Source organism: Ipomoea nil, unplaced genomic scaffold, assembly GCF_001879475.1.
Source record: "Ipomoea nil cultivar Tokyo-kokei standard unplaced genomic scaffold, Asagao_1.1 scaffold1978, whole genome shotgun sequence".
In the NCBI taxonomy this organism is placed as follows: domain Eukaryota; kingdom Viridiplantae; phylum Streptophyta; class Magnoliopsida; order Solanales; family Convolvulaceae; genus Ipomoea; species Ipomoea nil.
In genome coordinates this window covers 1907986-1923799 of record NW_017618406.1, presented here as the reverse complement: position 1 = coordinate 1923799, position 15814 = coordinate 1907986, and the positions used below count along the sequence as shown (strand labels likewise).

General features: G+C 37.5%; 1 protein-coding gene across 1 annotated transcript; it reads right to left on the bottom strand.

Moving 5' to 3' along the window:
- Positions 1-41: 41 nt before the first annotated feature.
- LOC109147247 lies at positions 42-1871 on the bottom strand. Its single transcript, XM_019294893.1, has 3 exons — positions 957-1871; positions 689-841; positions 42-588 (listed from the first exon to the last, which is right to left on the bottom strand). The coding sequence occupies exons 1-3, from the start codon at positions 1410-1412 to the stop codon at positions 235-237; spliced, it is 963 nt and encodes a 320-aa protein (XP_019150438.1). The 5' UTR covers positions 1413-1871; the 3' UTR covers positions 42-234.
- Between the last annotated feature and the right edge of the window lie 13943 nt (positions 1872-15814).

Genomic DNA, 15814 nt, shown 5'->3' with positions numbered 1-15814 from the left:
TAATTCTGAACCATCCTAAGACATATAATTTGGCAGTCAAATTTTAAAATTGGAAAGATGCAATGTAGGCTGAAATTCAAGCCCTTCAGGACATGCATTTGTTAACAAAAGCAAATATATATATAGGAACATTCTTAAATGCCCACAACGCTTGCTGATTACAAATTATCAAACATTTCAACTTCCAACACAACCTTTGCTTACATTTCTAAGCTGCAACCAAATAGAACCATACTATTCTAAAACCTGCAACCTAACACCATGGGTATCCATCCAGTCCTCATACATACCCGCATAGTAATTGCCGTCGCAGACAATCTGTGCGTTTGGAGATGCACGAGGGAAGCATTCCAACTTCCTTTGGAGTTTTCTCACCCCGGAGTAAATCATATGATGCCAAGACTTCAAAATAACAACTCTCTCTAGCACACGTGATTTTGAGAGCAGCGTTTTCATAAAAAGCATTTCGAGTGCAGATTTATCACTGAATGCTTCAATCTTAATTGTGTTAAGCATCTGCAGCTCTTGAATAAATAACTCATGCCTTGAAGCAGCATCGTTCAGTTTGTTGTCATCCTCCCCACGAAACTATAACTCAGAAGAAATGAAAAGCAAGCACAACTGTGAGGACATTTGAAAAAGCAAAACAAGAAGAATCATATACATGATTGCCAAATATATACTCTACCTCAACTGCCAATATCTGCAGTTCACATAGGTTGGGGCATTTTTGAAGCAATTGCATAAAAACGAGGAGATGATCCCAATAATCAAAATGTAATCCATATAGCTTCAGCACTCGCAGATTTATTGCAGTTGGAAACATAGATACACGCATAAACTTGAAAAATAGGAATTAAGAAACAAAATTAGCCACCACAAGAACTTTAACAAGCCAAAAGGTAAAGAATTACATCTATCCAACCATTTGCAAGAAAAATGAGTTAGATTCTCACCGCCAACGATAAGCCACACAACCAAAGAGTCTTAATGGCTTTCAAATGCGGTGCCAACCATCTCGAATCAACCAAATAATACATAGAACCAATAACAGACAAGATTTCAAGCTTTGGAGGGCTGATCTCAAACTTATTGATCCCTCCACAATCCTCGAAAGCCAGCTTCTCAAGCTTAGGAATACTAATAGTAGAGGCAATTCCATTAACACTGCGCTTAAATGTAACATTGAAGAAAGCTAATGAAGTGACATTGGAAAATATATCACAAGCATTTACAGGCAAATCAATAAAGAGTTGTTGGACCATCAGTTGCTTAATTATCCTGCAACAGAGTAAACAAAATGGCAGCTGATATTTTGGCTCTGGATACTTATATAAAGATATGTTAAGTTCCTCCACACCATTTCTTGACAGATAACGACACCACATATCAAAATCAGATTGCTGCGGCATACGATAAGCAGATGAAATCTGTAGAGTAACTTTCTTAACGGGCCCAGCACGGAGAAAGAGGATATTATTGATTATGTCCACGCAGGTTCTACCTTCTCCATCATCTTGGCGCTGTTGGACACTTCGGAATCGAACGCAAGCCGCCCATGCTGCAACCAAACATGATTCCAGTGCCTTGAGAGCAGAGCAGTTCTGGCGGCGTCTCGGGTGGGCAAACACTCCAAAATTCTGGCCTTTACCTCTATCGGCAGCTCACTTATTAAATCCCTACTTGCATCCTCCAGTAGGGTTTTGAGTCGTCGAGCCATTAAATTGAAAGAATAATGAGGCGGCTTCAGTCGAAATCAGAAGCTAAAATCGTTCTATTCTATTCTTCAACTGCAAGATTTGGTAAATAAAAGGAAATTAGGAAGCTAAGAGTTGGGAAGAAAACAGAGATTGGGGGAAATGTGACAGATTAGAAACCCTAACCTTTGATGTTTGGTTTGGGCCTTTGCGAAGGGAAACGGAATGGTATTATATTCCTCTTGAAGATTAGCGGTGGAGCAGAGTAGCAGACGCCACGGAGAAGACTCTGGGAGTGGAGACCGGAGATGGAGAGACATTCGGTGATAGACTGATAGTGAAAAATTGCAAATACAAAAAGTATGTCTGGAAAAGATAAAAATAAACATATTTTTTTAAGAATATTTAAAGCTTGGTTTCAAAAAAATATATATATATATTTAAAGCTAATTTAAAATTCCAATAAAATAGCCACCAAACGTAACTATGTAATCCAGTGTTTGAATTTTGAAGTACGCATAGGTACGTAGACCTGTGGAGAAGAATTATAGTAACTCGTCTCATCTTATATGTTTGATTCCCTTAACGAGACTTGACTAGGTAAATTTAGCATTAGTATACAAAATTTATATATTTAGAAACTACACTAAAAGTACTGTTAAATACAAAAAATCAAATTTAAAAATAAATTTAAAATACTAAAGAAAATAAACAAAGAAGAAATAGTTAGTTTGACCATGAATAATAAGTAGGACATATAAAATGAGGCAGATGGAATACTTTTTCTAAATAATAGAGATATTATATTACTGCTTCGTCTTTCGGAAGTTCATTGGAATTACAGTAGCAACTTTAATTATTTTGTATTTTGTAAATAAAAGGAAATTGGGAAGAGTTGGGAAGAATACAGAGATTGAGGGAAAAGTGACAGAAACCTGAGTCGTTATGTTGTGTTTGGTGCATACGGATGCAAAAACGACGTCACTTTGACGTCGACTTAAAAAAAAATTCAGAATTGCATAACTATACATCCATAATTTCATAACTATACATCCAGAATTGCATAACTATACATTCAGAATTGCATAACTAGACATCCATAACTTCATTACTAGACATCCAGAATTGCATAACTACACATCCATAACTTCATAACTATAAATCTAGAATTGCATAACTTCATAACTATACATTCAGAATTGCATAACTACACATCCATAATTTCATAACTATAAATCCATAATTGCATAACTATACATCCATAATTTCATAATTATACATTCAGAAATTATGCACAACATAATGTTGTTGACGGGAATCAAAACTGAATAATTTTTTTTTTTTTTAAGTTGGACGCGCATTTTTAATCAAAACGACGTCGTTTTTGCACGTGTGCACCATGCATGGTGCACACGGATGCACATCATAATTTGCCCAGAAATCCTCACCTCTGATGTTTGGTTTGGGCCTTTGCGGGTTAGGAAAGTCGAAGCGAAACGAAATGCAATTATATTCCTCTTGAAGATTAGCCGTGGAGCAGAGTAGCAGGTGCCACACGAAAAAGACTCTGGGAGTGGAGACGGGAGATAGAGAGACCTTTGTATTGGGTGATAATTTTAAATTTAAATATAGACTATTGTTTTTGTCAAAACTATCATATTTTAAAGAGAAAATTGTAATTTATGCCCCTTCATAATATGTCAATTATCAATGTTACCCATGAATTTTTAGTGGTGTAAATGTTGCCCCTCAATTTTCAAAACGGTGCATATATTGCCCATCCCGTACTGTACCGAAGGGACAATATATGTACCATTTTAAAAATTGAGGGGCAACATTTGCACCACTAATAATTCATGAGTGATATTGATAATTAGCATATTCTGGAGTGGCATAAATTATAATTTTTCTTATTTTAAATATTTTGATCTTTCGAGTAAAACATATTTTAGACAAAGATATTTTAATTTTTTAATTTTTTTATTATTTTCTCAATGAGTCAATTTCAACAAAAGTCCATTTTTAATCATAGTCAACCTTAATTCAATAACTTACACTATCAAATACGGAGTATATAATTGGTTCCTTTCAATATATATATATATATATATATATATATATATATATATATATATATATATATATATATATATATATAGAAGAGCGCTCATATGTGGTCATGTCATTAGGTGTGGCGGTGTGGTCGTATCTATGTCGTTGAATCAGTTTAATCTAACGGCAGTGGCTAATTCTGAGGATTTGAAGATTTTCGCGCGTGGGGGTGTTATGGTAATTACAGCGGCCGCCATTTATAGCGACCGGGTTCCAGAATACACCAATAGTGTAATAAAACACACCACAGTGAAACACACCAATAGTGTATTCCCGAACACTGCATGGTGTATTTATTCATATCTAATGGCGCGTTTTTTGTGATGCGTGCCTAATTTGTGTATGTTTTTTGTTGTGCATTTGATAACATGAATTGTGTATATTTGTATAACAATTGTTGCGGTCGCACTGAACACACGGGAAGGCGTTGCCGCACCTGAACTTGGCACAAATGGAAATCTACAAATACACTAGAGTAAGGCTAATAATACACCAATTACACAAATAAAACACAAAACAATGTCATTTTCCCTATTTCGGTGCCTTATGACGAGTTTACCCTTGCAGTTTGCTGAGTAGGAGAATGTGCGCGAAAATACTAGAAGAATCTTGATTAATGTGATTCATTTGATTTATCTAATCTAATGGCCTGTAATTGACCATATGACCACACCTAACAACATGGCCACATATGATCACCCCTCTATAAAGCTACTAATAAGCTATAAGCTCTGTTTGGTAATGTTTCCAAAATAAGCTCCTAGCTTAAAATAAGAGCTTAAAATAAGGTATCATTTCAAATTAAGCTCCTAGCTTCCTAACTTTTTTTTTTTTCATCTTTATCCTTATTATTTTAAAGAAATAACATAATTTATCCTTCCCAATTAAAACCCTTTTCTCTTCTCCTTTATCCGCAACTTTCACGGCGAATATTATTATTATTATTATTATTATTATTATTATTATTATTATTATTATTATTATTATTATTATGAGATGAGATTTGCAACAATATTGCTACTTCATTATGAGATGCTAGATCATGATTATGCTAATAGTTTTATTTCAAAATGTTAATTTTGTTTAAAGACAAAATGTTAAATTTTAATATGTATGTAAACAAACTAATTTAAATTTTATGAAGATGCCCTTTTTAGTCTTTTTACATTTATCAGCTTATCAAAAAGCTAATTTTACCAAACACTTTCAATCATAACAGCTAGCTTAACAGTTATTCAGTTTTCAGCTCCGAAATTATAGCTTTTCAACTTTCAGTTCCTTTTCAGCTTTCAGCTCCTAGCTTATAGCTTTTCAGCTAGGTTTGTCAAACAAAGCCTAAGAATATTTAAAGCTAATTTAAAATTTCAATAAAATAGCCACTAAGTTTTTTGAGTACTACTGACTCTCTTACAATGTAGTATTTATGAATCTGTCAATACTACATATAGTTCATATATGAGAAAGAAAAAATTGTAATTTATGCCTCTCCATAATATGCTAATTATCAATATCACCCCTGAATTATTTGTGGTGTAATTGCCCCTCAATTTTCAAAACGGTACTTATATTGCCCCTCTCGTATCGTACGGGAGGGACAATATATGTACCATTTTGAAAAATTAGGGACAACGTTTACACTATGAGAGGGCACTAAATGTACCATTTTGAAAATTGAGGGACAACATTTACATCACTAATAATTCAGGGGTGACATTAATAATTGACATATTATGGAGGGTATAAATTACAAATTTTCCTATGAAAAATATAAACATAGTTATTAATAATATTTAAAGCTAATTTAAAATTTCAACAAAATAGCCAACAAGTTTTTTTAGTACTATTATCAATAACTCCCCTATTGGGATCAAACTCATGACCTTGTACTTGAAAAAATCACTTCCTACCATTAGATCACAATGTCATTGACTTTTAAAATTATAGTTAAATTGAATAACAATATAGGCATATAGCAATTGAATAGCAATATAGGCATATAGCAATTGACTAGCAAATTAGCAATTGAATAGCAATATATCAATTGAAAATTATTAATTATATAAATATATAACTATATAACTATATAAAATTATAAATTATAAAGATTAAAAATTAATAAACTATTCAACTAAAGCCTAAAGGTCTAAAACAGTAAGTGTAAAACACTAAAATAGGGCTTTAGGCTTACCTGGAGTGGGAGGCTGTGTGGCGGCGTACGGCGGGAGGCGGAGGCGGGAGCGGTGTGCGGCGAACGTACGACGTCTGAAGTGAGGGTTTCTACGCTTCTCTGCCTTTCTGCCGTTTCTGGTCTGAAATCTGAAGTAGAATCCCAATTCGCGATTTTAATCGCGTTTTTTTTTTTTTGGGTTAATCGCCAAAACGACGTCGTTTAATTCCGTAACAGATGAATTCAATCCCCATAACAGTCAGAACTTTCGGGTTCCATAAAAGATAAATTCAATCCCCATAACAGTCAGAACTTTCGGGTTCCAGACCGTTGGCGTGCAGGGTTCGGTCTCAACTTTCGACCTTACCCAGTTTTGGCCTTTACAGCTCTCGTGGTCACCGTTGCACGAAAGTTGTGCTCTCGGTGCACCACAACCTCTCGTGCTCTCTGTAGCACGAGAGTGGTACTCTCGGTTTCGGCCGAACCAAGTGACTATACCGGTTGGAAAAATATACCGAAGTTTGGCATAACTTAGCCCGCAAGGCCAGCCAATTTCCGGACGACATTCGTGCCCGCGCACACGAGTTTGAATCAAGCCTTTTTCAATCTGGTCTAGTTGGAATTTGATTTGCACACCCCCCCCCCCCCGGCGCAAGAGAGCCTCTATGTTATACAATTCTACAATCTTCAAAAGAGCTCTTTCCAAACCAATGTGGGACAAAAGCTCACTTTTTCCCTTCATTTTCCAACTCAAATGGGTCTACTTTGAGAATCAATATCTCATTCACCCATTATCCGTTTTGAGCGTACAATATATCAATCTCTTCGTCTCACTACGAAGAATCTGAATCCACTTTGACCCGACCCAAATCAGAAGTGGACCCCACTGATAATTGTACCACAAAATAGCCACTTAACATGCCATTTTATGTCATTTTAAGCTATTTTTTCCAACAGTTTATACTAACGGAATTTAGGATTATTTAAAGGAATAAAATAATATAATAGCGGGTAAATAAGGAAAATCATTAAAAAAAATACTAAAATCAAAATAATATGAACCATTCATTTTAAGAAACAATTACTACCGACATTTTTTTTTCAAGGAGTCTAACATTAATGACTCTTATTAGATTTGTAGATTGTAGATATGCATTATACTCTTACTCATCTTCTTCAAGTCTCTAGTCAGCAGTCATGCATCATTACTATATGAGGTTGCTTTTAAGATTTGGAAGCCATTAAACCTAGCAACTTCATGTGCTCTTATTGTATAGTTGGATGAAGTTCACTTTTAATAAATAAATAAAAAATCTTTATTTTTACTTTGTTTCATAGAAATTAGGGATAAGGGCCAAATAGACCCTCAAACTATATATCAAAGTGTAATTAGGCCCTCAAACTAAATAAACATCCAATTAAACCCTTAAACTTGTTAAAAGAGTGCAATTAATCTATTTAATAGGTTACTAAAAGGTAAATGATTAAGGAAAAAGTGTCAAATAGACCCCCTAAGTCGAGTGGATAGTGCAATTGGGTTCCCTAAGTGAAAAAAGCTTCATTTAGGTCCCCTAAACCTATAAAATTGTTCAATTAAGTCCAGGTTGACCTGTTTATCAGGTTAAATGCATACAGTGTTGACACGTGTCCTTATTTTATTTTTTATAAAAATATTACTTATTATAATTAATTAAAATATAATAATAATTAAAAAAATTATTTTTTATTAAAAAATTATTTATTATAAATTAATTAAAATAATAATAATAATAATAATTAAAAAAAAAAAAACAGTCGTGGCCGTCTAAGGAAGACGGCCATGGGCGACGAAAAAGAAGATGGTCATGGCCGTCTTCTAGATCTAGAAAACGGACATGGCCATCTTCTTTCGTCGGCCATGGTTGTCTTCCATAGACGGTCGCGACAGTTTTTTTAAAAATCATTATTATTATTATTTTAATTAATTTATAATAATAATTAAAAAAAACTGGCCATCTTCTTTCGCCGGCCATGGCTGTTTTTTTTTTTAAATTATTATTATTATTATTATTATTTTAATTAATTTATAATAAATAATATTTTTAATAAAAAATAATTTTTTTAATAATTATTATTATTTTAATTAATTTATAATAAATAATACTTTCAATAATAATATAAAAAAGGACACGTGTCAACACCGTATGCATTTAACCTGATAAACAAGTCAACCTGAACTTAATTGAACAATTTTACAGGTTAGGGGACCTGAATGAAGCTTTTTTCACTTAGGGGACCCAATTGCACTATCCACTCGACTTAGGGGGCCAATTTGAGACTTTTTTCAATGATTAATTTTGCTTGTTTTGCATTTGACATGACATTTTAATTTAACAATTAAAAAAAAACTAAAAAATAGTTACTGTAGGCGAAGTCGTCGGTTTCAATTCTTCTTTAGATTGGAAGAAGAAGCCGGGGTGCTTCCATCCAAATTGAATGAGAAGCCAGCGATTTCTCCGTTAGATTTGAATGGAGAAGCCGGTCGATTTCTCCATCCAAACTAATCGGAGATGCTGGTTCCTCATTGGAAAAGCCATGGCTACTCATTTAGATTTGGACGGAAAAGTCTGCCGACTTCTCCGTCAACCATGACATTGTTAATGGCTTGTTTTTGTTTTTTTGTATAATTATTTATGTTAAATTTAAATGGAGAAATGTTAAAGATATGTGTGGCTGATATCTTTTGTTATTATATTTAGTCCTAGTCTAACTCCTGTATAATAGTTATTAGGCTAGTTGTTGTAACTGATAGCTATCTTCTCTCTTTGTAAGGCTATTTATAGCTGCATGTGGTTTCATTAATGAATCAATTATTCATAATCTTTACATGGTATCCAGAGCCTAAAATCTCCTACGAAAGAAACTTTTTTTTCTCTCTCTCCCTTGCTTCCTTCCTACTCAATGGCGTCCACCACTCAAACTACTACTCCGGCCACCACTGAAGTCATCCAGCTTCACGCTACTACACACTTCCCTATCAAACTCACACCTGCAAATTTCCCAGTATGGCGCCGGCAAGTCCACGCTACTCTTGTTGGACTTGATCTCCTGGGATATGTTGACGGTTCCATCAAGGAACCAGCCAAGTTCACCGATTCCGCAAACACCGTCGCTAACCCGAGTTATTCTGTTTGGTATCGCCAAGACCAAACTATTGTCAGTGCACTTCTGGGCAGTTGTACTGACACAATCCAGCCGGTCATCTCCTCGGCCACAACAGCCCGCGATGCATGGCAACGTCTCATTGCCAGTTACGCCAGTGCCTCACAAGGACGCATCATTTCCCTTAAGGCAAAGCTCACCACAAATCCCAGAGGTTCTCGGTCCATTACGGTGTACCTCACTGACATGCGGGCTATCGCTGATGACCTTGCTCTTGCTCAGTGTCCAGTCACTGATGAAGATTTGGTAGTGTATGTGTTGACGCAGCTTGGAGAGGAGTACAGCTCCGTTATCTCCGCAGTCCGCGTCCGTGAAACGCCCGTCTCGTGGGGTGAGCTGGCGGATATTCTAACTGACCATGAACGCCAGTTAAAGGTTGCTGATTATACACGCCAATCACTATTGGCGACAGCTAATGCCACTCAGCGGACCTCGTCCTCCCGGAATACCCAGCAATCGAACTATGGTCGGAAATATCACAATAATACTGCTAATTCCGGCACCAACCGTACGTCTTGGCAACAATGGGGGACTAGTCGCTCTACGGTTATATGCAAATTTTGTAACTTTGCAGGTCATGAAACAAAGGTATGTCGCAAGTTGGCTAGGTTCCTAAGGGAACACAACGTTGTCACCACCCAGACTTCTACATCGCCTATAGCCCATTCTGCGCAGGCGTCTCCACCCTGGTTGTTTGACAGTGGAGCATCGCATCACGCCACCCCGAATAACAAGTCGCTGCAGACACTCTCCGAGTATAGTGGTCCTGATGAAGTGCGCCTGGGTGACGGTAATTCCCTACAAATATCTCATATTGGTTGATCTGTCATTCCTACTTCATCTTCTGGTCTTACCTTAGAAAATGTCTTGCGTGTTCCTCAGTTGCACACTAACTTAGTGTCTATATCCCAACTATGTAAGACTAATCGTGTGTCTGTTGAATTTTTTGATTCCCACTTTATTGTTAAGGATCTTCAAACGGGGATTTCTCTACTACGGGGAGTGAACAATGATGGTGTTTACTATGGTCCTGTTGCTTCTCACCCATCAGTACACACTACACAAATGTCGCGTTTGTCTCAATGGCACCAACAGCTTGGTCATCCGTCCAATAAGGTGTTGCAACTTGTGTTACAACGCTGTAATGTTCCAGTTTCTATGTAATCTCTTCGACAATTTTATTGTTCGTCCTGCAATATGCATAAAAGTCATAAGTTACCCTTCACAAAAAATACTCTAGTTAGTACTAAACCACTACAATTAATCTATACTGATGTGTGGGGGCCAACTGAAAAATCTATTGATGAGTTCCACTATTATGTAATCTTTGTCGATCATTTTTCAAAATACATTTGGCTATACCCTATGAAGCGTAAGTCAGATGTGTTTTCTATTTTTACTCAGTTCAAAAGATTAGTGGAAAATTTTTTTAGCCTTTCGATTATTTCTGTTTACTCAGATAATGTGGGAGAGTTTATAAAACTTGTACCGTTTCTAAATGATCATGGTATTTCTCATTTTACCACCCCACCACATACTCCTGAGCATAATGGTGTTGCAGAGCGCCGACACAGGCATGTCGTTGAAACTGGTTTGTCGCTTCTTCAAACTGCGTCCCTGCCGTCCTCGTATTGGACCTTTTCTTTTCAGACTGCCGTCTACCTTATTAACCGACTTCCAACGCCGGTCTTAGGTAATAAATCTCCACTTTATGTTTTGTTCCATCAGTTCCCTAACTATGATAAGTTGCAGCCCTTTGGCTGCCTGTGTTTTCCGTGGTTACGCCCATACAACACTAAGAAAATTCAACCCAAATCACGTCCGTGTGTCTTTCTTGGCTACTCCAGTACTCAATCTGGTTATAAATGTATGGATCCTGGTTCCAACCGTATTTATGTATCTAGGCATGTGAGGTTTGTGCCCCATGTGTTTCCTTATAATGAATTGCAAAACTCGTCTAACGTCCGACCTTATGATTCCCATGGTTCAGAATCACGCAATATTTTGTACAGGTCGTCTCCTTTGTCTATACAGGCGGAGGTCATGGGTGTTCCAACTCCAGTTCCAACACCCGTTCCAACACCAGTTCCATCTCCGGTTCCAACTCCTGTTCCAACACCAGTTCCAACTCTGGTTCCATCTCCAGTTCCAACTCCGGTTCCAACTCCTGTTCCAACACCAGTTCCAACTCCGGTTCCATCTCCAGTTCCAACTCCTGTTCCAACACCCGTTCCAACACCAGTTCCAACTCCGGTTCCATCTCCAGTTCCAACACCCGTTCCAACACCAGTTCCGACTCCATCACCGTCAGCTGCGTCCAGTTCGTCGTCTCAACCATCTCAACCATTGGGTAATATTCACCGTTCCACTCGGGAGCGTCTCCCTAATCCTAGGTATTCCGATTATGTCATTAACCACGTCACGTCACATCCCTTGCCTCCCACTTTAGAACCTACTACCGTCGCCCAGGCTCTTAAAGATGCTCGGTGGAGGAAAGCGATGGATGAGGAGTTTGAAGCGCTCCAGCGTAACAAAACGTGGCAATTGGTTCCCCGCGGAGCAGCTGTCCCAATTGGCTGCAAGTGGGTTTATCGTGTTAAGCGCAAGCTGGATGGGTCGGTTGACAGGTACAAGGCACGGCTGGTTGCCAAAGGGTTCCTCCAGACTGCTGGCCGGGATTATTTTGAGACGTATAGCCCGGTTATGAAACCGGTGACCATTCGTGTGGTTTTGACGGTCGCCCTGAGTAACCGCTGGACGTTGCGCCAATTAGATATCAATAATGCGTTTCTTCATGGGACGTTGCATGAAGAGGTGTTCAAGGAGCAGCCACAGGGGTTTGTGGATCCTTCGTTTCCATCTCATGTTTGCAAGTTGACTAAAGCTCTATATGGGCTCAAGCAGGCACCGAGGGCTTGGTACTTGGAGCTATCGCAGTTCTTGTTACAGTGTGGCTTTGTGAAGTCACAAGCAGATGCTTCTTTATTTGTTTACTCTGCTAATAATGTTGTAGTTTATTTCTTGGTGTATGTGGATGATATTATCTTAACAGGTAGTGATGTTGCTTGGCTTAATCGCTTTGTTGACACTCTGTCAGCTCGTTTTGCGCTCAAAGACCTTGGTTCCTTACATCACCTTTTGGGCATTGAGGTTGTTCCATCGTCAACTGGACTGTTTCTGACTCAAAGTCAGTACATCACTGATATTCTAGTTCGGTTTAAGATGGATGGTGCAAAGGCAGTTTCAACACCGCTAGCTGCCTCGAACAAGCTGCTACCTGCACCGTCTGGTTCTACACCGGTTGATGTCACTCAGTTTCGGCGTCTCCTCGGCTTGTTGCAGTACCTGGTCATCACTAGGCCAGATACTATGCGGTCAATCGTTTTCACAGTTCATGCACTCGCCTACAGAGCTGCACTGGCAGGCTGCTAAACGGTTGCTTCGGTATTTGAAGGGCACAGTCTGTCATGGCTTGTTTCTCCGGGCTGGGCAACCACTTTCGCTGACTGTGTATACGGATGTTGATTGGGGAGGTTGCACTGCTGATGGCCGCTCCACCATCGCATACTTGGTGTATCTCGGTTCCAATCTCATATCTTGGAAGTCCGCTCGCCAAAAGTCCGTGTCGCGCTCGTCCACAGAGTCTGAGTACCGAGCCTTGGCAAATGCTGCTGTAGAAGTCTTATGGGTACGGAATTTGCTCTGTGAGCTTCGGTTGCAGCTGGTGAGGCCTCCTCTTTTGCTTTGTGATAATCTTAGCGCAACCTATGTGTGCAAAAACCCGGTGTTCCATTCGCGTATGAAGCATCTGGCACTTGATTACTTCTTCGTTCGTGACTTGGTTGCTAATGGTTCGCTAGTTGTTTGGCACATCCCTTCCAAAGATCAGCTAGCTGACTTCCTTACCAAACCCTTGGGCCGGTCCTTATTTCTCCAATTTCGTTCCAAGATTGGAGTCTCTGACGGATCCTCAATCTTGCGGGGGCGTGTTAAAGATATGTGTGGCTGATATCTTTTGTTATTATATTTAGTCCTAGTCTAACTCCTGTATAATAGTTATTAGGCTAGTTGTTGTAACTGATAGCTATCTTCTCTCTTTGTAAGGCTATTTATAGCTGCATGTGGTTTCATTAATGAATCAATTATTCATAATCTTTACAAGAAACCAACGTTTTTCTTCTTTGAAACGAACCGAGAAGCCTGCCGGCTTCTCTGTCAACCATGGCAGTTTGGCTGCGGTGGTTTTCCTGTGCTGTGTGTTTCAGTATTTTTTTGTTGGTTTTATGTTATATTTGAACAGAGAAGCTAGCGGGTTTTTCCGTCTGAACTAAACGGAGAAGCCCGCCGGCTTCTTTGTGACTCTGTCAACCATGGCAGCCATGACTTTCTTGTGTTGCATGTTTTTGTTTTTTTGTTTTTTTTTTGTTTTTTTTTTTCTTTTTTTTTTTTTTGGTTTTATGTCATATTTGAACGGAGAAGTCAGCGGGTTTCTCCGTCTGAACTGAACGGAGAAGCCCACCGGCTTCTCTGTCAACAATGACAGCTACCATGGCGTTGTAGTTTTTTTTTTTTTTTTTTTTTTTTTTTTTAATGTTATATTTGAACGTAGAATCCTGCGCACTTGGCCGAACTACACACAAAGAAGCCTGCGCATTTTTTCTGTTTGAAGGAGAAGCCCATCCGTCTGCTTCTCTGTCAACCATGGCAGCCAAGCTGCCATGGCCTTGATGCTTCCCTGCTTTTGTTTTATTTTATTTTTTTGAAGAAAAAAAAATAGTGTAGGGGTTCAATTGGAATGTGAATGATTATATTTTTTGCGTATTTATGTTTGCTTGTTTCTGTTCTTTTATTATAATTATTTTATTTTTTCAAATAAGTTTAAAAATATTAATTTACCTGATGTGGCATTTATTTTTACATGGCATCCTGCATGGCATGTAACTTGAAGATAACTTGCTATTATAGGTTAAATGTGTTAATTGCATTATTTTAACAAGTTCAAGGGTTTAATTGGATGTTTATTTAGTTCGAGGGCCTAATTGCACTTTGATATATAGTTTGCGGGTCTCTTTGACCCTTATCCCAATCTTTATTAATGATGTAACCATCTGAATTTCACATAAGTCTTTCAGCAACTTCAATGTCATGAGGATGACATATTAATTAATGATGTTTTGGAGCTCTGAGTCCCTTCACAATCATCCAAAATAAGCTTCTCAAGATATTGTGAAGGGACTCAAAGCTCATGTTGGATGATTGTGAAGAGACTCAAAGCTCCAAAACATCATTAATATATCCCTCTCATGACATTGAAGCTACTAAAAGATTTATGTGAAATTCAGTCGGTTACATCATTAATGAATATATGAAAAATGCTTAACGCAATAGATTGATTCATCTAGAGGATAAATCTACACTGCACGCAAAACGTTTTTTTATGAGAATGTTGCTCATGAAATTCCCTACCCTAGAGAGACTTGTTATTCAAAAGTCTAAGAATATGAAAGCTTGCACGGTGAGTATAATTCATTGGCAATTGTTGCGCTTCCCTTATGCATTTCCGAAAGCTCATTACTCTTCGTGGGATAGAACTCTATGTGTAGAGTGTGGGTGGATACCCAAACTGTTAAGATATATAAAGTATGTCAACATTAGTATATGTGGTTGCTTTTCCTATGTGCAAGTCTTTCACTACTTTGATTTATGAGAAACTTGTCGTTACTATTTGAAAGTGTGTAATTGTTGAAACTCGCCTAGTATCTATGTTATTTAAGTACTCCCATTGTGAAGTTGGGTGAATGAAAGAAGGGCGTTCTCGGTATGGAGATGAGGAAGAGGGTATTCCAAACACATCATTACACGCAACTGAACTTATAGTAAAAATTGAGGAGATGCATAAAATTAAAATAATTATATTTAAAAAATTTCGGCTAGCTTTTGTGGAGACACAATGAAAATGTAAAAGTTCTTGTATAATTTTAAACTTGTAATTAGAGTTAAACATCCAACCTCGAACAATGACAACCTTCTCAATTCCTAGAAAACAACCAAGTAACACCTTGATGAATCACATTTCAAACCTAAACCCCGTGTTAGAGAAAGGGCTTGTAATCTGTAATACATTTGAGATACAACAATAATACAGAATACAATAGGGAACAAAAACTGGATCATTTGATATCTTCAGGCGTGTAATCACTTTCCTATAAGCTTTAAATCTCCCTCTATAAAAGCAACAAGGTTCAAGATTTAATCTTATGGGATACAAGAAGATAATGAAATTCTCAAGTTGCTTTGTTTGAGAATTTCCTGTAGAAATGTAAGTTTGTGAAGTATCTCCTACAATTTTATTGCATGTAAATTCCCTCTCCTTTCAGATGTCTTCCCTTAATATTTATAGATAAAAATCTAATTGATGGGGGGAAGTTACATGGAAGTGGTTATAGCAGTTTCAAAACTAACTTCCATCAGATATATCTTAAAAGATATATTAGACATGGGAAAATAAATAATATATAATATATATTATATATATTCATCATATTTCCATGCATGTCCCCATGCAAAATAAATAATATATAATATATATAAATATATGTTACTCATTTCGTTGCATGCAGCAAACCAAATTCACACT